This window comes from Protobothrops mucrosquamatus, unplaced genomic scaffold, assembly GCF_001527695.2.
Source record: "Protobothrops mucrosquamatus isolate PMUCROS unplaced genomic scaffold, P.Mucros_1.0 scaffold4776, whole genome shotgun sequence".
NCBI classification, from domain to species: domain Eukaryota; kingdom Metazoa; phylum Chordata; class Lepidosauria; order Squamata; family Viperidae; genus Protobothrops; species Protobothrops mucrosquamatus.
In genome coordinates, this window is record NW_015390667.1 from 48,235 (window position 1) to 75,031 (window position 26,797).

The window sequence follows — 26,797 nt, forward strand, 5'->3', positions numbered from 1 at the left end:
TTGCGTTTTTGACATTTATTTTCCTTCTAACAAATGCAGATAGTCCTTGTTTATCAGCCATTCATTCAGCAACTGAATGTTATGACATCACTAACCAAGTGGTCCTCATATTTGCAGCTGTTGCAGCATCCCTGTGGTCACATGTTTGTGATTCAGGTGCTTGGTGACTGGTTTGCAATTATGACATCACAACCTCCTGCGGTCACATGATCACAATGTGCAACTTTCCCTGCTTTCTCTCATAAACAAAGTCAATGGGAAAGCCATCAGGAGGTTGCAAATGGTGATCACATTACTGTGGGATGCTGCAATCATGCAGAATTCACCTAACAATGGCAATTGGGACTGCCAGAACTGCCATCATGCCTTATGATTACATTGCTTAGCAACAGAGTTTTTGGTCCCAATTACCATCAGTAAGCGAGGACTTAGCATCATTTTGTTTGGATTCACAGTTCCCAGTTCAAATTGCAAAGAGGAAATTCTGGCAAGATGCAGTCATCGCTTCCAAGCATTTTTGGAAGGAATTCTTCAGCTCAGTTGGACCTTTGGCTTACAGGGCAACTACCGCCCATGGAATTATAGGGTGTCAACATACTATAGGTAGCCCAGTCCTTTGTATAGGCTCAGACAGCTTGTACTATAACCTAGAGGTATTTACTGACTCAAAGAATTGCCTTGAACCACGAGATAGATGAAAGATAAATTTGATAAATAAAATGCAGATTAAAATTCTGCTCGAAACATACAGAAAAGCAAAAGTATAAGACCTTAATTTTTCAAAAATCAAAACCCAGAGAGCTAAATACTGAAGTAGGTTCAGGTGAATCCATGAGTACAGTACAGTAGTCAATTTTCCATCCAGAGTTCAGCCAGATAATTCAAGCAAGAGGAGAGACAGAGATATGGGTTCCTTGCTTAACCTAGGGCTCTGGATCAACTGCCCCAGCCTGCACCAATATCTCTTCGAATGCCCCTTTTCCCAATGTGCCCTCTTCTGTTAATTCCCAAAGGGCAGGCTGAGAATCTGTTTAGTTTCTGAGTCTGAAGAAACAGACTGAACTCAGTAACATAGTTTTACAACTATAATTGAAATGAGACCGTTTTATGTCAGTGTTGGCAGCAAACTTTCCAATGCTCTCCAGCAGGAGAGTAGGATCCAAAAGCAATGGGGAGAAGGGAGGCTGAATTTAAAAAAAACCTCAAAGACCACATGATCCTAATCAATTGTTGATTACTGTCTTATCTTCATTGTTTTAAACTGCATTCTGTTTCCTGAAAACAATTTCTACATTGGTGACAGTACAGTTAATAATTCTGTTTCTAACATTTCTTCTGAGCCTAATCACTATCCCTGGCTTTTAATTAACAAAGCTTTTTTTCCAGTCTGTGGGCCCCAGATATGATTGTGCTAAGGATTATGGGAGCGAAACAATGGACCACCCAGAACAAACCAAGTTGGGGGAAAGTGTTTTCATAGAAAGCAACCTAAACAACTACTGAATAATTATAGCATCTCAAAAACTGCTCTTCGAAGAAAGGGGGATGAGTAACGGTATGAATTTAGGGTTGTTTTCACCTTATTTTATTGAATAAATCCCAATTGTCTGAATGTATAGACATATAAAAGAGTATCTGCTGCAAATCACGGGACAAAGCACCCAGCTTTTTATGAATGTACTGCTTTATGTATTTCTTCCTAGGTGGCCTGCAGCCATGCCAGCTGCTAACACGATGACAGGAAGTGCCGCCCCCAATGTGGAGAACAAGCCTGAAATCATTATTTGCAAAAAAATTGAGAGGTAAATATTCTTAATGTTCTGTTTGTGCTGATTTCCAAATGAAGGGTAGGCAGGAATTTAATATAAGTAGTCCTTGTTTAACGACCAGTCACTTAATAACTCCCATTAGTTACAACTCTTCCTCAAAGTTATGACTGACACAACACGCACGCACACATATAGTCATATTTTGGGTGCTTGGCAATTGGCTCACCTTTACAACCATTTATATTAACCCAGGGTCACATGATAGCCTTTTATGTTGTTTTTTGCTGTTTTCTGGCAAAAAATGTCCATTTGAAAAAATGGATTCCCTTTAACGACCATGTGGTTTGCTTAACGACTGCGGGGACTCATGTTACAACCATTGTAAAAATGGTCATAAAACTGAGTCAGGTCACATAACCCACTTAATGACCGCCATGACTTACAACCAAAGTGCCTTCTGTTGACCTCAGCTTCACTGAGGCCTCAGTGGGGGATTTATTTTATTGTTTTGGATAAGGGTAGGGAATATTTATTCTCCATATTTATTTCTATTTTATTGTCATTAATCATGACTTTAGAAACTTAACCAGGATATAAAGTAGGGGAGAAGAGGGGAAAATTTAAAAGAGACAGTCAAATTTATTCATAACTTTTTTATTTGAACCAAGACCCTGACCTGGATTTTGGAGGCTTTGCTAGAAATATAAGCCCTAGTATTTCAGTACTGGACAAAGAAACATCTTAGGCTTTTTGTTATATTAATATGTTTTAACTACATGTGCTAAACTGATCTTTTTCTGTTACTCTGGCTGCAGCTTTTATTGTTTATATTTAGGTAGGAAACAAATCCCTAATATACTGCGAGCTGTGGAAATAGTCACTTTGCATATAATTTTATATGCTATAAATAACATATAAATCTTAAAAATGTAATAATAAGTAATCAATTGCAATTTAAAATCCCCCTGTTTAATAGTCCCTCCTTCCAATATCCTATTAACCTGAGGATAAGATTTTAAGAATCTCTCAGCACTATATTCATCTCTGGAGCTGCATATCATTAGTTTAGCAGCCTCATATAATAAACTGTTAAGTAGAAAGGTTTTCAGTCTAGTTTAAACATATATTTAAAGTCAATGTGCACTAGGTATTCAGAGTAAAGGCATGAGTAGTGTCCATACAAATATTTTCTTAATATAGATAACCCATCTAGGACCTTAAAACTAGGATCTTACCTAGTTTAGCTTTTAAGAAAGGAGGGGATTTTGAAGAGTTTCCAGACACACTCAGGTTAATCTGCAAATATAGCGAAGGGGAAAAATACCAAATAGTTTTATGTTGACAAATGAGAAATATATTTATTTTGGCATCAGCTTTGGAATGCTCAAACAAATGAATTTATGAAGAATAAATGTGTTTTGTTTTAAGGTGCTACTGGACACTTTTGTAAATAAATGAGGTGCTAGATGTTAATGTTTTACTGAAAAGATAGAAAAGCACTCCTCTTTGCAGATAAATTTAGATTAGTGGGAAGACAGTAAAAAAAATTACAGCAAAAACTATTTAATAATTCTGCACTCCGGTATCTTTTAAGTTAAAGTGTCATATATTTAATATTCAACTAAATATTAAATCCAGCTCACCACACTCTACTGAAATGATGAATACCAACCTGTAAATTTCTTCTGACACTTTCCCTTTTTGCCTAGGATCAGGTTTGCAAGTGTAAATAATACAGCTGCAAAAACAGGATTTTGGGGTAGGCTTTCAAAGTGTAATTGGTCGAAGAGCGTTGCTTTCACACCCAAGCTACTGCCTAAAGCAGAACTAGATACCGTGGAAGAGAGTCCACTGAAAACCGTAAAGAAATTGATGCTGGATCCAAGACTGGACTGTTTTCAGCAGAATATGCTAAGTCCCAAGATGATCATTGGAGATCCATCAGTAGATCTCAACATGCGGGAAAGCGGCAGGATTCTAAGGAAGCAAATGGGTGGCTGTCAGAATCTTCGGACTGTTGGGAAAGTCAGCTTGAAAAACAAGCCTTTAAGTATCAAGGACAAGATTTCAGAATGGGAAGGAAAAAAGGAAATTCCGGCTCCGGGGTCCCCGTGGAAGGAGGAGGACCAAAGTATTAAAGAGGAACCCAGTCCAGTTTTGGGTGTAATGGAGAAGATGACTAGGAATAGTGTTGCAATGAGAGAAGTGGAGAATAAGAGGCCCCCAAATCACAAGGGGCCAAGCAAGGAGGATGAGAGGCCTGTCGGAACCTTTAAAAATGCTGGGCAGCATGTTGTAAGGAAAACTGATGTGAAATCAAGGGAGGAAGAATGTAATTTCAGTGTGGGTAAATGTACTGAGCTGAAGGACAGTAGGAAGGAAGTCCAGAAGGAGAACCTGTCTGTTTTGAGTCAAGTCAAGAAGCTGGAGCAGGCCTTGAAGTGTGGGTCAGCTGAAGCCCAGCCCCAGCTACCAGGTACTTATTATTCTCCACATTGTCTGCAAGAGAAGACAGGTGAGGATCAGGAGCCATCAGAAGGCCAGGAAAGTACCAACCGCTTAGAAGTAAGTAAGTGGCTCCTTGGCTTGGATACTGAAGCCAGAGAACCAATCTTTGGGACTTTGGAAGAGGTGAAAGCATCTTGTGTGAAATGCAGATCTCACAATGAAGAAAATGTATATATGGAGCCTGGCTTGCCAGAGAAGAAACCTTTTATCAACCCACTTCCCAAGCCCCGACGGACTTTCAAACACGAAGGTGAAGTGGGGTGGATTCTTCCTGCTCGGAATAAGAGACTCCTTCCCCCTCTCCCTTCTATTCCACCCCCTCCTCTGCCTTCCTCGCCTCCCCCCTCAGCCATTAGTAGAAGGCTGAGGAATGGAAAGCTTAAGGCTAACGCAGATCACAGGTATTACTATATATTGATTATATCTCTTTCTCTTATAGTGTGATTTTTAATGAACAATATAATTTTGTATGTATTCTGCTACATAAAATGGGGATATACTTCTATTAAATTTACTCATACCATGGGTAGTGGGACTAAGAGAATGAACTAAAAACTTCACGAACAGATAGATTTTGAAGAGGGATTTGGAAGGAATGAGAGGTGGATTCATGCAGATATTCTGGGAATCAATCCAAGGCTAAAGAAGAGGGGAGAAGGGGGGAGACTTAGAAGCAGCCAGAAATTTTCAGATAGTTAGAGACAAAGTGAAAGCCCGGTGTAAGAATCTCTTGATGTATTGGAGAAAGGAAAGCCATAGCCTGGGAGGTTTAAGACGTTTTGATGGTTGCTTAGTGTGACATAAAGCTATAAAAATACACTTTTTCTCCAGTAATACTTTGAGTGATTTGCTTTATTGTATTCTTCTGAGATATCTACCTTTTTTTCCCACCATCTCTCTGCTCTTTCTAAATAAATGCCCTAGGAAGTCCTATGAATTTGAAGATTTGTTGCAATCCTCCTCTGAGAATGGCCGAGTGGATTGGTACGCTCAAAGCAAGATGGCCCTAACCCGCACTTTATCAGAGGAAAATGTCTATGAAGATATTCTAGGTAGGCATTCTGGAGATGAAGAACAACTATTGTGAGCTTTGTGCTGTAAGGTACTCTGTGGATGTGTGAATATTTAGTGCAAAAGTATGTGGCATTTTTCAAACCATAGGCTTCCGTATAGACTTGTTTTCTAGAAGATCAGAGGGGTGGAAATTACAATAATGCCTTGTAAGGATAAGGATGGGCACCAACAGTTTTCCTGATATTAGTTGAACTCTAATTTCTGCAAATCTGAGTGTTGCCATGCTATTTGGGACTGATCAAAATTCAGCATCTGGAAAACTTGCATGTTTAAAGTAACATCTCCTTGGTGTATTAGGGCATGTATATACATAATTTTTGAGGTTAGAACGGATTTTTATGGCATGCAATATCCTCTTATTTATAGGAATAACATACAGTGCATGACAGGACTATAACCCTGGCAAGTACTTCTAGTCAACAGAAAGCAATAGATGAAGCCAACACAAGCTAATATGAGAAAAGAAAAAAATACATTATTTCAGTGTTGTATGCATATGTCAAAGCAAGGAAGACATTTGCATGTATACAGTAGTATGTATACTACTACCTTGAGTAAAACCTGATCCAAATGTGATCCATCAGTTTGCTAGTATGTAACAATGAGTTCTAAATAAATTGTTAATACTCAAACTAAAGTAATAGCCACAATCCAACATAAAATAAAATGTCAAAATCAATAGGCAAAAAGCACATCTTATTGATTGACTCATAATACTAAACAGAGATTTTTTTTTAAATTGCTCTTTGATGAATAAGTTGGAATAGGCTGATTTGCTTGTAGCAGTAAGCTATACACTAAGCCCAAAATAAACCAGTTGCATTATACATTTAATATGATATGTGAATCCAACTTTTGTGTTGAATTGTGCCTATAAGAAGTTGAACATTTCCAGCTTAGAACGCACCTTCAGTATGCTCTCCTCCTTTCAGCATGCTTCAGCACGTTATTTTTAATCTTTTCTTCCAAAACTATTCTTCAATTTCCCTTTCCTTTTCCCCTCATGCCATCCAGTCATGATGTTGGCACTGGCTACTGATGTTCAGGTATGACTCTTTAAAAAAAAAAAGAACAATTGTTGGAACCTGGTTTAAAAGCTTACCTTGGACCAGTCACTCTCTTTCAGCCTAATGGTCCTCAGAAGTTTTTGTTTTGGGGGGTGTTTGGAGAACCTTGGAAGAGGAAGTCTTCAGGTTTTAGCAGTCATGGTCTTTTTACATTTCAGTGAATCCCTCAGTGAATGGAAGCTGACATTGCCTTTGCATGGTGTAGCATTAAAGCCAACTTTCTGCAAAGTTGAATGCATACTCATTCCTTAAGTGCAGCTGCTCACAAATTCAGATTAAGAAAATACTGTAATGCACGTGGTATAAAAGTTTGAGTAGCTTTCTGGTTGAATTATTGTTACTCTTTTTTTTAATGTACAGTTATCAGTAAGGTCCACAGATATATGACTCCTTAAGTCTGTAATTCCACAAGTGAACAAATACCCTGATTGTTCTAACTCTCAGGTTGTGACCTTTAACCACCTTAAGCTCCCCATCTGAATATCTCCATGGTGGCGAACCTATGGCACGCGTGCCACAGGTGGCACGCAGAGCCCTGTCTGTGGGCACGCGCGCCATCGCCCCAGTCCTGGGCCCTCAGCTTGGTTTTATAAAACCTTTTCGCTTTAGGCTTCTGCCGCCGTGTGCAAAAAAAAAAAGGTTCAATCAATCAATCAATTTCAACTTCTTGCGGGGAAAAAAAGTTGGAATTGATTGATTGAACTTTTTAGTCCCACCCAGTCTGCCGTTACCACCGCAGCCAGGCCCACCCAATGGGCCACGCCCACCCGGCACCCAATGATACATAAGTGGGTTTGGGGTTGCAGTTTGGGCACTCGGTCTCTAAAAGGTTCGCCATCACTGGAATATCTGAAAGTGAAGACAATTCATTTTTACAGAGCATGGGAAGGTACTAAAAATCTGTATATGCTTCCAGCTAGTGATTTTTCTTGTGAGAAATACTGTCAAGGAATGGAACATATATGGAAGTCAAGGCACATTGTGGAAGACCACAAAAAAATAAAATGCCAGGAAATGGTTACAGCTGCAAAACAGAATCCGCAGATCAGTGCAAATAACTACTGAAAAGATTAGGTGATGCTGGAGTAGCTCCTTAGGTGCACAATGCAGTGTTGCTTATGTAACAGGTACCTCTACAAAAACATTCTCAGAAGGAAACCTTGTCTTTGACCATTTTTCACACTTATGACTATTGCAGTATCCCCATGATCACGTGATCAAAATTCAGATGCTTGGCAACTCGTACTTTTGACAGTTATCCTGGGATCATGTGATCATCCTTTGCCACCTTCTGATAAGCTAAGTCAATGGGAAATTCAAATTCACTTAACAACGGTGTTACTAACTTAACAACTGTAGTGATTCACTTAATAACTGTGGCAAGAAAGGTCGTAAAATAGGGCAAATTCACCTAACTGTCTCATTTAGCAACAAAAGTTTTGGGCTCAATTGTGGTTGTAGGTCGAGGACTCTTGTATATGCTGATGGTAGTTTGTGAAAGAGATGGAACCTCATTCTGCCCACAAATGTCATTTCCAACTTCTTAGGAAAAACTTGTATTTTGTTTTATGTACATGTACATTTATTGCCTTGGTTTTCAATTCCAGATTTACCAGCAAAAGAAAACCCCTATGAAGATATCGAGACAAATAGTCATTGCCTAGGAAAGAAATGTGGCCTGAACTTTCCAGCATCTCCCTCTTCTATTCCTGGCACACCCACAAAGGTAATCTGGTCTAATCTGAACATCCACTGCCCACAAACTATACATTTTGGCTGTTCTTATGGAGATACAGTGGTCAGAAAATTGATACCTTCAGGGAAGAAAATGACTAATCCTTTGTTCAGCATGGTTTCCCATCTTGGATTAACTCCCTAAGGGAGTTGATTTTTTCTGCTAACTGAATTTGGTGACTTTAAAGGAGTAAAACTAACCCTTCTTAGTTTTGGTTTTCTGGACTTAGAAATAGGGCATTCTGGACTTATTCTTACTGTAGATATTTATTGGGAGTTCTTGCCAATTTGTAACCATAAAGAAAGTCTGTAAGACCATATGCCACTTTTCTAAGGCTGGCTGGAAAGTGGAACTTTGGAAAGAACAGCAGGCCTTGTTACCTGTGAAATCATTCTTTCTGACTATGAGTGCTAAGGTTTGGCCTGGGATCTTGTTGAATATGTATGGGCAAAGTCAGGGGCTACAACTCAGTTTTCCGTAGTCTTCTGTTGACATCATAAGAAGAGGTGGAATTCATTTCTCAATCCTTTTTATGGAGATTAAGAGTGAGAATAGGAAGATTGAGATTGCTGGGCAACCAACCCATTCTCACGCTTAATACCCCTTGCCTTCTAAATAGTCTAAAATTCAGGTGATAAAGCAGTACACAAAATATTACGGTTGAACGGCTGGATTTTAGTGGTGAGATTTTAGACATTTATAAGAAGGATTGAGAGCAGTCTTCTGTTTCCAGTCCACACTCAAACCACTTTTGGAAATCCCAATTTTTCCATCACATTTTGGGAGCTGTATCTTGGGCTAGAGGTTTGCATGTGGCTTGTGTGCCATGAAATTTTGCACTTCCGTTCTTTGAAGAGTTTTAGGGATTTTTAGTACTTAATAGGAAAAGTACTGTCCTGTTCACTACCACTATTGTCCATATTCAGGGGTAGTGGAGGAAAGGTAAGAATGAGGTTAGAACACAAGTTGAAATTTCCTATATAAAAATAAGATGAATGGCCATCAATAGAGCAAAAGATGGAGAATGTTGATTAATATGGAAAGTACAAGGGACTCCGTTAATGAAGAATTGTGCATTTAAAACAGAAATGCTCTTGCAAATATTTATGCAGGACTCTGCATATATATGTATTTGATAACCTATTTGAAAGTTAAGTTGCTGCAGTATAGAGACAGAAAACTCTTGTGTTATTACTGTCTACCAATCCCTAACTGTTCTCCAGATAATAAAGCAATGAATCAGGAAAAATATTAGTCTTTTTGGATGTATAGGGGAGTTATGTGGAGGGAGTTCATTTTGGTAACTGCACTCTGTATTTTTGATATTCAGTCTGGAGATAAGATTCTATGTAGCTGGCGGCTGATATGTTCCAAATAATAGGGGATTATATTTTTTGTTTTGTTTCCTGTGTTAGTACATGCCACTTTCTTTCTAATGCCATTAACAGAATGAGAATGTGATCTGAGGAGTCTTTGGTGCTCTCTGAGCTTGGTTTTCTTGCAGATATTTCATTACCCTAACTAGATAACATCACCAGTCAATGAACTAGTCAGTGGACTAGCACTGATGATGTTACATAGTTTGGGTAATGAAACGTCTGCAATCAAGCTCAGAGAGCACCAAAGACCCCTTATTTCAACCCTGAGCTAGAAATAATGTCCTTAGAATGTGGTCTGTTGGAGAGAGTGATGATGGTGGTGAAATTACTGAAGGCATTAGCTGAGTACCTTTATTTGGGCAGCTCCACATCAAATTATAACCATTTAGGTCTAAGGCTGGGCTAGACTCAAATCCATTAAAAGAGTTAAGCAGAGACAAGAGACATGCAAATAAAAAAATCAGCTGTGCAAATTAGTTTACCATTAGCACTAAATTGTGCCAGAAACGGTAGTGAATACAAAAGTCATTGGTACCTTTTCTTCCAAAGGGAGTGTATTGTAAGTGAAATTTTGTTTGAAGCTGGAGTGAGGAGAAAGATTGTGAACTTGGGCCACCATTTCTGTTCTGAATAGACAGGAACAAATTTTGCAATTCTGCTATTACTAATCTTTGCATTCATTTGCATGTGTTTTGTGGATGGCTATTTGAAAAAAGGAAAATAGAGACAATTCCTCTTCATCTTCATTGTATAGCTACTTCCATCAAATCATAGTTCTCCTTTACTTTTTAAAAGCATTTAGAAATACAGCTGGGTCATTACAAGGAGATTTTATTATCTCACAAAGGTGGAAAAAGTGTTTTATTTATTGCTTGCATTCTGTAAAAAATGCAAACAGGAACCAGCTAATTAGTAGTATGATTCATTATGCAGTTAGCACTTAATAGGTTTTCTATTACTGCTCATTGAAGAGAGAATTTCACTCAACAGTGAACTTATTTCAACATATTGGTCTTTCGAGAATTAAAAATGAAAGTCACAATTGCTGTAGTTGCAATCAATACCTGGGGTTGCTTTGTAACCCTGATTTTGCTTTATGCTCTCACAACAACTTTATCTCAGCTTTTCCAGCAGCCAGAATTTAAAATTGGTTTTCTTGTGCCCAAAGCTAAGATTTGACCTACTGTGTCCTAAGAAACTCATGAACAAATGCCAGACCATTCTGTTGTTTTACTGGATAAAATCAATAGCTAAATAACAGGGTCAAGGAATTCATGGCTCATAAATATGCAATTGTATGGTTGCTTAAACTAGCTTCTGAAGCCACTGGTGATGATTATTGGCTGACAAGAGTATTGGGCCATATAACATCTGGGTCTGATGTGGTACAATAGCTTCTTAATTTTCCAATCCAAGTGTCTGTGGCTGCTTCGCTGATTAGTTTTGTTGGCTCAATTCCATAGAGCTCCTGAAAGCTAGTTGTGCAAGCAATAAGAACTGTTTCTATCATGGTAATGAGACTTCTCAGCAAATCATTGTGGAATATATATATATATATATATATATTGACCTACTAGATAATCCTATGAAAAAAATCTAAGCAAATGTTAAAGATTGTTGGCACTAATAACCAGTCAAGAATTCTGACAACTAATGTTTTAATGTTCCTTATGTTGAAACATTAGAGACTCTTTTTTTAAAAAAAAAATAGAGATAAAGGCAGTGTCTGATGCTCCCATTTCCCTCCATTGTGGTCTGTCTCTTTAGGTCCTCTCTAAGCCCATCTTCTTTAGGCAGAACTCAGAACGCAGAAGTTTCAAATTATTAGACATACGGAAACCAACTCGGGATGGGACTTATTCTCCTTCCAAAATCAGCCCCCCTTCCACTCCTAGCAGTCCTGATGACACTTTCTTCTCCTTGGGTGATTCTCAAAATGGCAAGAAAAGAAGGAAAATTTCCAAGGTATTTTTTTTTCTTTAAATATTTTTTGGGTGACTTAGAAAAGACTGTGAAGAATTAGAAGCAGTGTTCAGAAATTGTTATTTTAAGTCTTGTCTAGGGAATAAAGTATTAATTTCACCTAAGTAGTCCTGAAAATTCTCTGAATTTTGAGAGGAGAGTCCTTTTAAAATTAAGTATATACATTACCTCCCAAAATTGAGCAATGTAGACACCAAATTATTAAAATTAATAAAAAATAACATTAAATATCAGCTGGAGGTTATATTGTGACAAACAAGGCTTTCTTGTCATATAATTTTAAGAGTTCCTGAATCTTTGAAGCAATTGTCAACTGAACAAGGGAAATACTTCCAAATAATTTTGCTTTCCTGATTATCTATGCAAGTGCATGCTATTTTACTTTTTTAACAATCTGAATTTATGGGAGAATCTCATGGAAAAAATATCAACACGGGAAGATAATAAGAGGAGAAGGGAGGATGAGCAATTGAAGGATTGGAATGGAAATAAGAAAATATAGGTAGTCCTCAACTTACAACAGTTTGTTTAGTGACCATTTGAAGTTACAAGAACACTGAAAAAAGTGACTTATGGCCATTTTTCATACTTACGACCATTGTGGCATCCCCATGGTCATGTGATCAAAATTCAGATGCTTGGCAACTGACTCATATTTATGACTGTTGCAGAGTTCCGGGGTCCTGTGATTCTCTTTTGCAACCTGCAGACAAGCAAAGTCAATGGGGAAGCCAGATTCACTTAACTACTGTGTTACTAACTTAACACCTCCAGTGATTCACTTAACAACTGTGGCAAGAAAGGTCATAAAATGGGGCAAAACTCACTTAATTGGTCACTTAACAACAGAAATGTTGGGCTCAGTTGTGGTCATAAGTTGAGGACTACCTGTAATTACCTTAGTAGATAAAATGATGTGGGCATCATTTTTTTAAAAAATGATGGATTTGTGGAAAGAAGAAAGCATTTACTTTTTCTTCTTTACGTTAAGCAGCTGGTGTTAAAAATCAATGCCATTTATGAGGCTCGAAGAGGGAAGAAGCGCGTCAAGAGATTGTCACAGTCTACAGAGTCCAGTTCAGGGAGAGGTAAGGAAAGCCTGTTGCTGGACCAGTGGTTTTTTGGACAACTTGACCTGGGCCTACTCAGTATTGTTCAACATTAAAGGGATTTCCTTAATAACAGCTAGTTATAAAGGATATGATGCTACTGCCCCAGTTGCCTCTTTTCTATAATATTTAGTACTACTTGCCCTATATCCTAGTACTACTACAGGGTACATTTGAGTTTTCGGACTTCAGACTTAACTGTTCCACTTGATCTTTTACAGTAGGATCCATCTTTCATTAACCAAAGCAAGGTGCAAAAACATTGCTTTTTGGCTACTTCCTGAGCATTTTCCAATTAGGAATTGAGCTTATTGTGCTTTCATACAAGATCCCTCCCTCCATTTTCCAATCTTTCTTCATTTTAGTAACCTAATTTTGGTGATGTTTGGTGTTGCTCCCAGTAAACAAAAATCTAAATGATTTACTGCAGTTTTCTAGAAATTTCTTAGTAGTTCCTGACTTATCTTCTGGCCACCCCAACCAGACATCCTATTTTGGGGGGTATAAAAGAACTGATTCCATGATACATTCTAGGTTTTGCCTGCTATTCAGAAAACAATAATTATTTTTTTTAGAAAAGTGATGTTTACTGTTCTTTTCTATTTCCTCCTAGTTACAGATGAAAATAGTGAATCAGACAGTGACACAGAAGAAAAACAAAGAGGTATCAATTGAGAGATGAATTTTAGAGAAGGTTATTGATTCTTGGCTTGAAAGTTGTGGGCTTTCCCCCTTCTAATTTTTTTTTCCTGCCCAAAAATATCAGGGTATGTTTTATGACTGTATAGGCCTTCCGTTATTGCAAAAGTGAATTATTATTTGTTATGATGACTACATGAACATTCATGACCCTAAAAAAGGTTCATTATACAACCCAGTCCTTAAAATGTGTACTCAGAAGTCAATATTTAATGAGTTTTATATCCTAATGCAGTTTTTCCAGACCTGGATCCTTCCAGATGGTGTCACACCACAAGTCCTACAATTCCCAAGCAGTTTAGCCAGTGCCCATGGTAGCTGGGAATTCTGGGATTTGCAATCCAAACATAAGTTCTAGCTTGGGGAATATGCTCAAATGATTGTGTTTAGGACTATAGATTTTATAGGTAAAAATGAGGTTCTGTGTTTAGCGTTTCAGTTATGTGGATAAACTGCAATTGTATCAGTTGCAAGTATGGTGAAGTTTGATATCCTTATATTTAATAATTGATATATGCTACCACTCTAGAACATGCCACTTCTTTCCCAGACTATGCTGTTTCTGCTGAAGGTTGTTCAAGTCTGGCCATTTCAAGAGTGATCCTGCAGATTTCCAACTCTTGAGCTATGTGCTCTCCCCTCTCGTTTTCTATATAAAAAAGTCATATCAACCAAGTAACAACACTGCATTTTTATCTTGATTCTCTCTGTATAATGTTTCAGAATGTTTTGATATCCTGGTTACAACACAACATAGTTCCAGAATATTTAGGTCGGCCTTTCTGAACTCTGGTGCCCTTCAGTTGGGTGGGTTTCAGCACTTATGATTATCATCCTACAGGGTCCTTCCTGAGAATGCTTCATAGTGATGTCCACATATCTGGAGAATGACCAGGTTAAGAAAGGCTGGCTGAATTCATGGTGAATATGTAGTTTGAAGTGAGACAGAACTTCTAATTGCTGTGGGAGCTGCACCCAAAACAGTTGTGTTGATTTTGTTGGCTTACCTTTTGTGTAGCTCACAGTCAACGCCTTGTTCATGTAAAATCTCGCCTGAAGCAAGCCCCCAAGTATCACACCTTGGAGAGAGATCTGATCGAGTATCAAGAGAGGCAGCTCTTTGAATATTTTGTTGTAGTGTCATTACACAAGAAGCAAGCTTGTGCACCATATGTCCCTGAAGTTACCCAGCAGTTTCCTTTAAAGGTAAGACTTATGATAGAGAATGCCTGTTCAGAGAGAAGCAAAGGAAGGAGTGCTGTGCTCTGTTGGCTAAGATTCTAGAAGATGAAACTTAGGGAGGTTGACCTACCCAGAGGTGGGTAGCCAGGGTCCACAACATTTTTAGGGAGACTGATAGTCACAAAAGACAGGGCAGTGAAGCAAGTGAATAGACTAGAACTTTCCAATTTATCCTTATGTTTTAAGGTGACGTTTGTTGCTGACTACTTTCTTAAAACAATGCTGAGTCTATTTCTGGATTTCAATTACAGGTTTTATGTCTCTTTCCTGAAAATGAGCAAATCTGTGCTGCTGATTTAAGCAGTTGTGCTCATAATAAACACTGGGAACTGTATGCAGCCTGTGACTTTACATTGCTTATTCCCTCCCAGATCTGAGGCAGTTTGCTTTGTCTTTTGGTAACTCTCAACAGAATGTAATTCTAAAAATAAGGATGTTAGCATTGGTGTAATAACTAGCTAAAAGGTAGAGGAAATCTGCAAGACAAGGGAATTATCAAGATTTGACTGTAAATAGGGGCATGGGGAGGAAGGTTGATTGGCTGAGTCACACACACACACACACATACACACACATATATATGTGTATATATATATATATATGTTGGTCTCTAGGCAAACAGCTATGTTAATATCCTCCAGATGGATATATATTCTCTGTCATCACTCCTCCATTTATTTAGGAAGCAAGGTAGATGGAGAGAGGAGAGAAAAAAATCATGCAGTTTTACTTCTACCTAAATAATTACTGGTAAAAACATCTCTTTCTCCCTTTCTTCTGCTAGCTTGAGCGCTCCTTCAAATTCATGAGGGAGGCAGAGGATCAGCTAAAGGCGATTCCACAGTTTTGCTTCCCTGATGCAAAAGACTGGACTCCTATTTCTCAGTTTAACAGGCAAGTTAAAGGATGGTTCCTTTCTTCCCTTCTTGCCAGCTCCTAACCTGCCATTACTCATAATGTTAGCTTTATTTATACAAGATTGCTTTTATGATAACAGTCAAAATAAATTTTGACTTCAGCATGAGCAGGGGTCTTCAAACTTGGCCCTTTTATGACTTGTGGACTTCAACTCCCAGAATTCCTCAGCCAGGCCCGCTGGCTGAGGAATTCTGGGAGTAGAAGTCCACAAGTCATAAAAGGACCAAGTTTGAAGATCCCTGAGCATGAACAACTGAAGAATAAACACAAAACTAGTGGTTCAGAAATATTTAGGGAATCAATGCATTTATTCAGTCATCCAATCAATTCTTATTTGGTCTTTGACCGAAGCAAGGTGCAACATGAAAGCTACAGAATTAGTCACAAAATTAGTAGTTGTAATTTAAAAATAGTCTTTATTTATAATCTGTACAAAGAGCTGCAATATTAAATGATTACAACTGCATACATATATCTAAACATTGCCAAGAAAATTGCATGGACTTGTCTATGAAGTTGCCAGCGGTCAAGATTAATTTGAAGGGATGCCTGACCACCAACAGAAGAATAGTGGCACAGTGGTTAAAGAAACTTGGTGAGAAACCAGGAAACCATGAGTTCTAATCCTACCTTAGGCCCAGAAGCCAACTGGGTGACTTTGCGACAGTCACTATGTCTAGGCCTTAAAAAAAAGGCAAGGACAAGCTACTTCTGAAAAATGCTGCCCAGAAAATTACAAGGATTTGTTCATGCAGTGAATAGGAATCAAGACAACTTGAAGTCACAAAACAGAACACGCCCCCCCCAACACACAAATATACCATAAGGTGAGCATAAAATATGATTATTTTATGTCATTTAAAAATGACATTTATTATCCCAAATACTTTTAAGTATGACTTTTAAAAACTATACGTCTGAATGCGCCCCCCCAAAATATGAGTACAGGTAGTCCTCACTTAACAGCCATTCATTCAGTGACCAGAGATACAGTGGCACTGCACAAATGGTACTTAACAACTGTTTTCCAAAGTGATGGCTCTTGCAGCAGCGCCAAAGCCATGAGATCAAAATTTGCGTTCTTGGCCTTGGTACACATAAGGACAACTTAACCCTGCCTCATTCATAGACTGGAAATGAGATGGAATCAAAAACGACCAGCTAGAGATGCCCCAAACAGTGAGATGGGCAGTATATAAATTAAATAAATAATATGGAGGAATGACAGGGAAAAAAATATTGCCAGGGCAATTTTATACTGTGGCTAAGAGCTAGTAGGGAAGTTCAATTAGTAGATATGCACAGCAAAATTAGTGCCTCTCTAATAGAAAACTATCTTGAGTTCCTGGAAAAAAAGGCAGAATGTAATCATAATAGAGAAATAAATAATAAAAAAGGAAGGAATAATAGGATAACTGTAAAACAGAAATAATTATTTTGACCCAAAAGTTACCTATATGCAGATAGAGGGCCATATAATTATCCTGATCCTACTTAGAAGAAGCAAAGAGATGAAATAATTATGATTACTTTCCTTCATCTTAACCTTAGTTGGGATGTTGACATATTTGTCATGCATGTTTGTGATGAAGAGGAGGAGCAGTACAATATTTATTCTTCTTCTTGTGCCATATCCGTTATCAGACGTTGGCGATCATATTGGCGATCCTTTTTTTATCAGCAGCCGGATGAAAAAATGCTGCTGAATTTTGTCCAAACCAGTCCCTTAGATTTTGAAATCACGATGTTCTTCTTCTGCCTGGACCTTGTTTGCCTTCAATCTTTCCCTGGAGAATTAAATGGAGTATGCCGTATTTTTCTGGGTGTCGCATCACATGTCCGAAATATTCTAATTTTCATTTTTTAATTGTTTTGATGATTTCCCTTGGCTTTCCCAGGCGGCTTATTTATATTGTTCTAATAGGCGTGTAAAAAGAAAAGGATGCATGTGTACTTAAAAACGTACATAATTTATTTTCTTTTTAACATCTATATGCATATTTTCTAGAATTGAAGATAACCTTGTCATTGAAGAAAGTTTCTTTAAAACTTTCTCTTTTTCAGTGAGACATTTTCATTTGTCTTGACTAGTGAAGATGGCAGCCGAAGATTTGGGTACTGTAGAAGAATACTGGTAACTATCTAGTTTCTTCTTCAAAAATTAGGTAGGATGGTCTCACAGGCCTCCTCTGATATTATTGCTGAATCATAGTTTTCTTTCTGTAGCCGAATCCAAGCTCTCTTAACTGTCTTCTCACTGTTATGGAATATTTGAAATCACGTATCTAGGAAATTAATGATATTTTTGTTTTGTTTTAGCAGAGTGCGGTACTTAGTCAATCTTTTGCAATTTGCTGGGGTTTTTTTTAGAGAAATTCGCCTTGGATTAGAATTATGGAAAACAATCTAGCATAATAGGATAACTGTAAATTAGTAAATAGGTACCTCAGAAGTGTTCAGGTAGTTCTCATCTTTCACGCCATTTGTTTAGTGACTGCTAGAAGTTACAACGGCACTGAAAAAAAATGGTTTTTCATACTTATGACTGGCAGCATCCCCTTTGTCACCTGATCAAATATGATTGCTTGGCAACTGGCATGTGTTTATGATGGTTGCACTGTCCCAGGTTTATATGATTACCATTTGTAACATTTCCAGCCAGCTTCTGGTAATCAAAGTCAATGGGGGAAGTCAGATTCACTTAACAACTGCAGTGATTCACTTAACAACTGTGGTTTTAAAAAGTCATAAAATGAGGCACAACTCACTTAACAACTGCGCTTAGCAATGGAAATTTTGGGCTCAATTGTGGTCGTATGTTGAAGACTACCTGTAGTAAGTTAGGTTGGAAGAACTGCTTTGTGCATAGAATAGAACAGTGATGGCGAGCCTTTTAGAGACCGAGTGCCCCAAAACTGGCCCTGCCCCCGCTCCACCCCTCACCCTGCCCCCGCCCCACCCCCCATCCCCCACCCCGCCTGCTCGCAGGGCCACTCATCGCCTCCAGGGCCCGCCACAGATCTCCCAGGCAGCCCAGCAGCGCTATGGTGATCACGCCCTCTGCCCGCGCCCTGCAGCATCAACTGTGCATGATGGGGTGTGAGGGCAGAGACTTGTCTACGCTGCCTGGCTGCCATGTCCTTGGCTGTGCTGCTCCGGGTGGGCCACGCTCAGGGGCGACTCTCCTTCAGGGGGGCTGCTGGAGAGGAAGGGGTCACGGGGGGAGGCGAGGCTTGGGCAACGGCACGTGTGCCCACAGAGAGGGCTCCGGGTGCCGCCTCTGGCACCCGTGCCATAGGTTCGCCACCACTGGAATAGAAGGTCATCATGACTTTGGTTTCTTCTTGTTCATCACTGTCTGTTTCTGTGTATCTGTGTTGTGTCTGTCTCTCTTGAAAGCCCAGTGGGAAAGGGAAACGTCTTCCAGAAGTTTACTGCATTGTGAGCCGCTTGGGGTGTTTCAACCTCTTCTCGAAGGTGAGGGAGAAGGACCATGCAAATTGTCCCCAAAGTGGGGACAATCATCCAAACAAGGATGAAAACCGGGTCCCGACTGATAATTCAGAACAGTCGTTTGCTGTTGTCAAATAAGAATCTCACTCAAGTGCTTTTAAAAAGGGCCAGTTGTTTCTGCTTTTAAGCACGTTGAATGCATTTTTCTTCTTCTGCCACAGTTAGAAGCCAAAGTAGATACTGCAAGAGATCTGTGATTAGCATTTCCTTCTGTTTGTTTTTTTTAAAAGAAAGAAAAGAGTCACCCAGAGAGTCACCCAGAGAGGCAGTTTGGATCAGAAAAGTATCCTCTGGAGGATGGAGACCATAATCTCATCATTTTTTATTTGTACAATTTCCAATTTTTAAAATTGCTCCCAGACCTGCTGGGAGGTACTTCCCATAGGTAGCTAAATAAGTTTCATAGCTGAGGACAAATAGCAGTTTGGGAGGGGGACACATTGTTCAACGGTATATTGTCTGGACAGAAAAGCATGCCTACCCATGCCTTCCCATGCCTACCCGCCAGCTATTTACTTAACTTGAAGGAGAAATAGTAACACAACAACAGCACTAGGTGTCTAAATGAGAGAGAGGCCCTTCCCACCAGTAACTCTGGGATTCTGATGCTTGATAGTTTTGTGTGGCATCAAATAATGATATGACAACAATGAAAAGCTTGCAAGAGGAGAGAAAAGGAGTAGGTTCCTGAAGCAAAATATTTGGTCTCCTCCCTTCTATTTCTTCTTTCTCTGTCGTTCAGATCTTGGATGAGGTTGAGAAAAGACGTGGCATTTCGCCTGCCTTGGTCCAGCCGCTCATGAGGAGTGTCATGGAAGCTCCTTTCCCAGCCCTGGGTCGGACTATCTCCATCAAGAACTTCCTGCCTGGTTCTGGAACAGAAGTAATGCTGGCTGGGGGATTCTGAGAGTTAAAGTCCACTGATCTAGATAGAACCACCCTTCAAAAATAGACGAAGTAGCTAAACTTGCATGCTTGCAACTTCCCATGTATATGTTTCCCTTTGGGTCCCTCAATTAACTGCTTTCTGAAGATGTGGAGTTAGGAATCAGCACATTTGTTTACTTCCTGGTAGAAGATTCCAACGTGGAAATACACAGAAAAGTGTGTGTGGGGGGGTGTCTTTTGAGTAAGGCAAATTTACAAAACAAATTGTGGCCCACAATTCTGAAAAGGCTGCAGTTGGTATTCTCAGAGTCTTACCCCCCCTATTTACAGATTTAATAATAGGGCTTATAGGATGCTCAGGTCAGAACTAACTCAGAGTTGATTTTACATCTTGTATGTCTACTGCATTCTTTGTTTCAGGTTATAGAGCTGTGTCGACCGCTTGATTCAAGACTTGAACATGTTGATTTTGAATCTCTGTTCTCCTCGCTTAGCATCAGGCACTTAAGTAGAGTCTTTGCTTCCTTGCTGTTGGAGAGACGGGTGATATTTATAGCAGACAAGCTCAGGTAACCATCTGCCTCCTATTTCTCTGCCTTATCTGTTAGGCAAACTATTATCCAACCTATCTGTCCTTAAAGCCAGTTTTCAACGGTTGCCTAAATCCTAGAGTAGTGACTGCATCTCTTTTCCTAGGTTCAAAAGGCAGAAATGTATCTTCTGCACAATTAGAGTTCTGGAGCTGAGACATCTGTGATGTATATTTCTCCTTTCTTGGCTTCCACTGAAGTTGGCTTCAAAAGTTAATGCTTTCCATGTAAAAATTGCAGTTATTCCTGAATAATAGGAGTGTCTGGCTCATCTTGGTTGATCTCCAACTATGGATATCGCTTTGGGACAGAGGGGAGTGGTTGCTACAATCAGTCTAGATTCCTGGGGACAAATTTGTACAAGATGTATTGATAGCTGGGCTTTGTGGATGAACTCCAGAGCTGAATAACCCAGAAAAGACCCATATGAATAGCAGAATATCAGAGGATGGAGACAGCAGGAGCAGCTGGGCCTCAGTATTTTTTCTGTTTCATGGTTTAAAACGGGGGTGTCAAACTGCTGGCCCATGGGCCGGATGCGTCATGCTGAAACTGCGCCCTCCCCATTGCTGGCAATGGGAAAAAAAGTAATGATATGTCGCGACACGTCATGTGACATTGTGAGTTTGACACCCCTGGTTTAAAAATCTAGCTAGGAGCTGGACTGATAATCATATATGTCATTATAGATGCTTGTTCTTTTGCCTGGATAAATAAACAAAAAGGCATGGCTTTGTAAAGACCGATACACCGCATATCCTTCACCATAAAATCATGAACTCCATGGTTTAATTTTGTCTGGCTACTGGGTTCGTATGGAGAAAAATGTTGCTGTTGAGAACTCATGATGAATGCAAGTCCAGGAAGTGTTAAAATGTATGGTTTAATATTACCGGTATTTATAATAAAAGGACTTAAGATGAACACAAGTGTTTCTACATTAGTTTACATTGGAACTGATATCATTCTGAACTTCTAAAGGATCCAGATGATGCAGGTGCTGAACAGCTAAATGGAAATTTTTGCAGGATTGCTCTTCCATCTTTTTCATTACAAAGATTTATGTGACTTAAGTATTTGTAATTTAAAAAGTGTTTGAGTGTAACTTTTTATGTGTTCTGCACTATTTCAAAATGGATTCTCATCATTTTGAAGCAGAAAACATATAAATGGTACTGAAATTGGTTAATAAGCAGAAAGTAGCTTTCATTTAAAAAAAAACAAACACAAAATCCTGACTATTGTCAAAGTTCTCTGTTCTAAAGTCTAATTATTGTTGTTTCCAGCCATTCAAAGGTAACCAGATTCTTGATTCTTTCCCAGTCAGTTGTACATAATCTGCATGGCTATATAGAACATCTAAATATTCTCTCTCTACCTTGACTGTATCTTCCTAGTAGCCATATATATACTGCAATAGTTAAAATATGCTCATAATGTGCTTTGAATAATAATAATAATGATAAAGTTGGAATGGACCTTGGAGGTCATCTAGTCCAACCTCCTGCTCAGGCAGGAAACCCTATACCATTTCAGACAAATGGCTGTCCAGTCTCTTCTTAAAAACTTCCAGTGTTGGCGCATTCACCGCTTCTGGAGGCAGGTTGTTCCACTGGTTAATTGTTCTAACTGTCAGGAAGTTTCTCCTTAGTTCTAGGTTGCTTCTCTCTTTGGTTAGTTTCCACCCGTTGCTTCTTGTCCTGCCTTCAGGTGCCTTGGAGAATAGCTTGACACCCTCTTCTTTGTGGCAACCCCTGAGATATTGGAACACTGCTATCATGTCCCCCCTCGTCCTTCTCTTCGTTAAACTAGACATACCCAATTCCAGCAAACGTTCCTTATATGTTTTAGCCTCCAGTCCCCTAATCATCTTTGTTGCTCTTCTCTGTACTCTTTCTAGAGTCTCAACATCTTTTTTACATCATGGTGACCAAAACTGGATGCAGTATTCCAAGTGTGGCCTTACCAAGGCATTGTAAAGTGGTATTAATACTTCACGTGATCTTGATTCTATCCCTCTGTTAATGCAGCNCTGCAGCATCAACTGTGCATGATGGGGTGTGAGGGCAGAGACTTGTCTACGCTGCCTGGCTGCCATGTCCTTGGCTGTGCTGCTCCGGGTGGGCCACGCTCAGGGGCGACTCTCCTTCAGGGGGGCTGCTGGAGAGGAAGGGGTCACGGGGGGAGGCGAGGCTTGGGCAACGGCACGTGTGCCCACAGAGAGGGCTCCGAGTGCCGCCTCTGGCACCCGTGCCATAGGTTCGCCACCACTGGAATAGAAGGTCATCATGACTTTGGTTTCTTCTTGTTCATCACTGTCTGTTTCTGTGTATCTGTGTTGTGTCTGTCTCTCTTGAAAGCCCAGTGGGAAAGGGAAACGTCTTCCAGAAGTTTACTGCATTGTGAGCCGCTTGGGGTGTTTCAACCTCTTCTCGAAGGTGAGGGAGAAGGACCATGCAAATTATCCCCAAAATGGGTAGGGACAGAGGAGGAGGGAGACCCTTCCCTGGTCAGTTTACTGATCCACATTGCCCATTGGAAGTGCAACTCCAAACAAGGATGAAAACCGGGTCCCGACTGATAATTCAGAACAGTCGTTTGCTGTTGTCAAATAAGAATCTCACTCAAGTGCTTTTAAAAAGGGCCAGTTGTTTCTGCTTTTAAGCACGTTAAATGCATTTTTCTTCTTCTGCCACAGTTAGAAGCCAAAGTAGGTACTGCAAGAGATCTGTGATTAGCATTTCCTTCTGTTTGTTTTTTTTAAAAGAAAGAAAAGAGCCACCCAGAGAGGCAGTTTGGATCAGAAAAGTATCCTCTGGAGGATGGAGACCATAATCTCGTCATTTTTTATTTGTACAATTTCCAATTTTTAAAATTGCTCCCAGACCTACTGGGAGGTACTTCCCATAGGTAGCTAAATAAGTTTCATAGCTGAGGACAAATAGCAGTTTGGGAGGGGGACATATTGTTCGAGGGTATATTGTCTGGACAGAAAAGCATGCCCACCCATGCCTCCCCATGCCTCCCCACCAGCTATTTACTTAACTTGAAGGAGAAATAGTAACACAACAACAGCACTAGGTGTCTAAATGAGAGAGAGGCCCTTCCCACCAGTAACTCTGGGATTCTGATGCTTGATAGTTTTGTGTGGCATCAAATAATGATATGACAACAATGAAAAGCTTGCAAGAGGAGAGAAAAGGAGTAGGTTCCTGAAGCAAAATATTTGGTCTCCTCCCTTCTATTTCTTCTTTCTCTGTCGTTCAGATCTTGGATGAGGTTGAGAAAAGACGTGGCATTTCGCCTGCCTTGGTCCAGCCGCTCATGAGGAGTGTCATGGAAGCTCCTTTTCCAGCCCTGGGTCGGACTATCTCCATCAAGAACTTCCTTCCTGGTTCTGGAACAGAAGTAATGCTGGCTGTGGGATTCTGAGAGTTAAAGTCCACTGATCTAGATAGAACCACCCTTCAAAAATAGATGAAGTAGCTAAACTTGCATGCTTGCAACTTCCCATGTATATGTTTTCCTTTGGGTCCCTCAATTAACTGCTTTCTGAAGATGTGGAGTTAGGAATCAGCACATTTGTTTACTTCCTGGTAGAAGATTCCAATGTCGAAATACACAGAAAAGTGGGGGGGGCGTCTTTTGAGTAAGGCAAATTTACAAAACAAATTGTGGCCCACAATTCTGAAAAGGCTGCAATTGGTATTCTCAGAGTCTTATCCCCCCCTATTTACAGATTTAATAATAGGGCTTATAGGATGCTCAGGTCAGAACTAACTCAGAGTTGATTTTACATCTTGTATGTCTACTGCATTCTTTGTTTCAGGTGATAGAGCTGTGTCGACCGCTTGATTCAAGACTTGAACATGTTGATTTTGAATCTCTGTTCTCCTCGCTTAGCATCAGGCACTTAAGTAGAGTCTTTGCTTCCTTGCTGTTGGAGAGACGGGTGATATTTATAGCAGACAAGCTCAGGTAACCATCTGCCTCCTATTTCTCTGCCTTACCTGTTAGGCAAACTATTATCCAACCTATCTGTCCTTAAAGCCAGTTTTCAACGGTTGCCTAAATCCTAGAGTAGTGACTGCATCTCTTTTCCTAGGTTCAAAAGGCAGAAATGTATCTTCTGCACAATTAGAGTTCTGGAGCTGAGACATCTGTGATGTATATTTCTCCTTTCTTGGCTTCCACTGAAGTTGGCTTCAAAAGTTAATGCTTTCCATGTAAAAATTGCAGTTATTCCTGAATAATAGGAGTGTCTGGCTCATCTTGGTTGATCTCCAACTATGGATATCGCTTTGGGACAGAGGGGAGTGGCTGCTACAATCAGTCTAGATTCCTGGGGACAAATTTGTACAAGATGTATTGATAGCTGGGCTTTGTGGATGAACTCCAGAGCTGAATAACCCAGAAAAGACCCATATGAATAGCAGAATATCAGAGGATGGGAGACAGCAGGAGCAGCTGGGCCTCAGTATTTTTTCTGTTTCATGGTTTAAAACAGGGGTGTCAAACTGCTGGCCCATGGGCCGGATGCATCATGCTGAAACTGCGCCCCCCCCATTGCAATCGAAAAAAAAGTAATGATATGTCGCGACACATCATGTGACATTGTGAGTTTGACACCCCTGGTTTAAAAATCTAGCTAAGAGCTAGACTGATGATCATATATGTCATTATAGATGCTTGTTCTTTTGCCTGGATAAATAAACAAAAAGGCATGGCTTTGCAAAGTCCGATACACCGCATATCCTTCACCATAAAATCATGATGTCCATGGTTTAATTTTGTCTGGCTACTGGGTTCGTATGGAGAAAAATGTTGCTGCTGAGAACTCACATGAATGCAAGTCCAGGAAGTGTTAAAATGTATGGTTTAATATTACCGGTATTTATAATAAAAGGACTTAAGATGAACACAAGGGTTTCTACATTAGTTTACATTGGAACTGATATCATTCTGAACTCCTAAAGGATCCAAATGATGCAGGTGCTGAACAGCTAAATGGAAATTTTCGCAGGATTGCTCTTCCATCTTTTTCATTACAAAGATTTATGTGACTTAAGTATTTGTAATTTAAAAAGTGTTTGAGTGTAACTTTTTATGTGTTCTGCACTATTTCAAAATGGATTCTCATCATTTTGAAGCAGAAAACATATAAATGGTACTGAAATTGGTTAATAAGCAGAAAGTAGCTTTCATTTAAAAAAAAAAAACACAAAATCCTGACTATTGTCAAAGTTCTCTGTTCTAAAGTCTAATTATTGTTGTTTCCAGCCATTCAAAGGTAACCAGATTCTTGATTCTTTCCCAGTCAGTTGTACATAATCTGCATGGCTATATAGAACATCTAAATATTCTCTCTCTACCTTGACTGTATCTTCCTAGTAGCCATATATATACTGCAATAGTTAAAATATGCTCATAATGTGCTTTGAATAATAATAATAATGATAAAGTTGGAATGGACCTTGGAGGTCATCTAGTCCAACCTCCTGCTCAGGCAGGAAACCCTATACCATTTCAGACAAATGGCTGTCCAGTCTCTTCTTAAAAACTTCCAGTGTTGGCGCATTCACCGCTTCTGGAGGCAAGTTGTTCCACTGGTTAATTGTTCTAACTGTCAGGAAGTTTCTCCTTAGTTCTAGGTTGCTTCTCTCTTTGGTTAGTTTCCACCCGTTGCTTCTTGTCCTGCCTTCAGGTGCCTTGGAGAATAGCTTGACACCCTCTTCTTTGTGGCAGCCCCTGAGATATTGGAACACTGCTATCATGTCCCCCCTCGTCCTTCTCTTCGTTAAACTAGACATACCCAATTCCAGCAAACGTTCCTTATATGTTTTAGCCTCCAGTACCCTAATCATCTTTGTTGCTCTTCTCTGTACTCTTTCTAGAGTCTCAACATCTTTTTTACATCATGGTGACCAAAACTGGATGCAGTATTCCAAGTGTGGCCTTACCAAGGCATTGTAAAGTGGTATTAACACTTCACGTGATCTTGATTCTATCCCTCTGTTAATGCAGCCTAGCACTATGTTGGCTTTTTTGGCAGCTGCAGCACACTGCTGGCTCATATTTAGGTGATTGTCCACTAGGACTCCGAGATCCCTCTCACAGTTACTACTGTTGAGCAAGGTATCCCCTATACTATACCTGTACATTTGGTTTTTCTTGCCTAAATGTAGAACCTTACTTTTTTCACCATTGAATTTCATTTTGTTAGATAGCGTCCAGTGTTCAAGTCTGTCCAGATCCTCCTGTATCCTAAGCCTGTCTTCTGGAGTGTTGGCTATTCCTGCCAGCTTGGTGTGTTAGGAAGGCTA

The 26,797-nt window shown here is 39.7% G+C and overlaps 1 protein-coding gene across 1 annotated transcript; it reads left to right on the plus strand.

Annotated features, from left to right (window-relative positions):
* Window positions 1-1,734: 1,734 nt before the first annotated feature.
* On the plus strand, window positions 1,735-24,452 carry DENND2A (DENN domain containing 2A; the record flags this gene model as incomplete). Its single annotated transcript, XM_015828659.1, has 17 exons — window positions 1,735-1,802; window positions 3,479-4,678; window positions 5,202-5,329; window positions 8,026-8,144; window positions 11,300-11,497; window positions 12,510-12,603; window positions 13,238-13,288; window positions 14,342-14,529; window positions 15,350-15,459; window positions 17,548-17,617; window positions 18,883-18,960; window positions 19,739-19,879; window positions 20,305-20,453; window positions 21,761-21,770; window positions 22,835-22,912; window positions 23,742-23,882; window positions 24,304-24,452. Coding segments are annotated over exons 1-17 (2,972 nt in total), but the record flags the coding sequence as incomplete, so codon positions are not given.
* Between the last annotated feature and the right edge of the window lie 2,345 nt (window positions 24,453-26,797).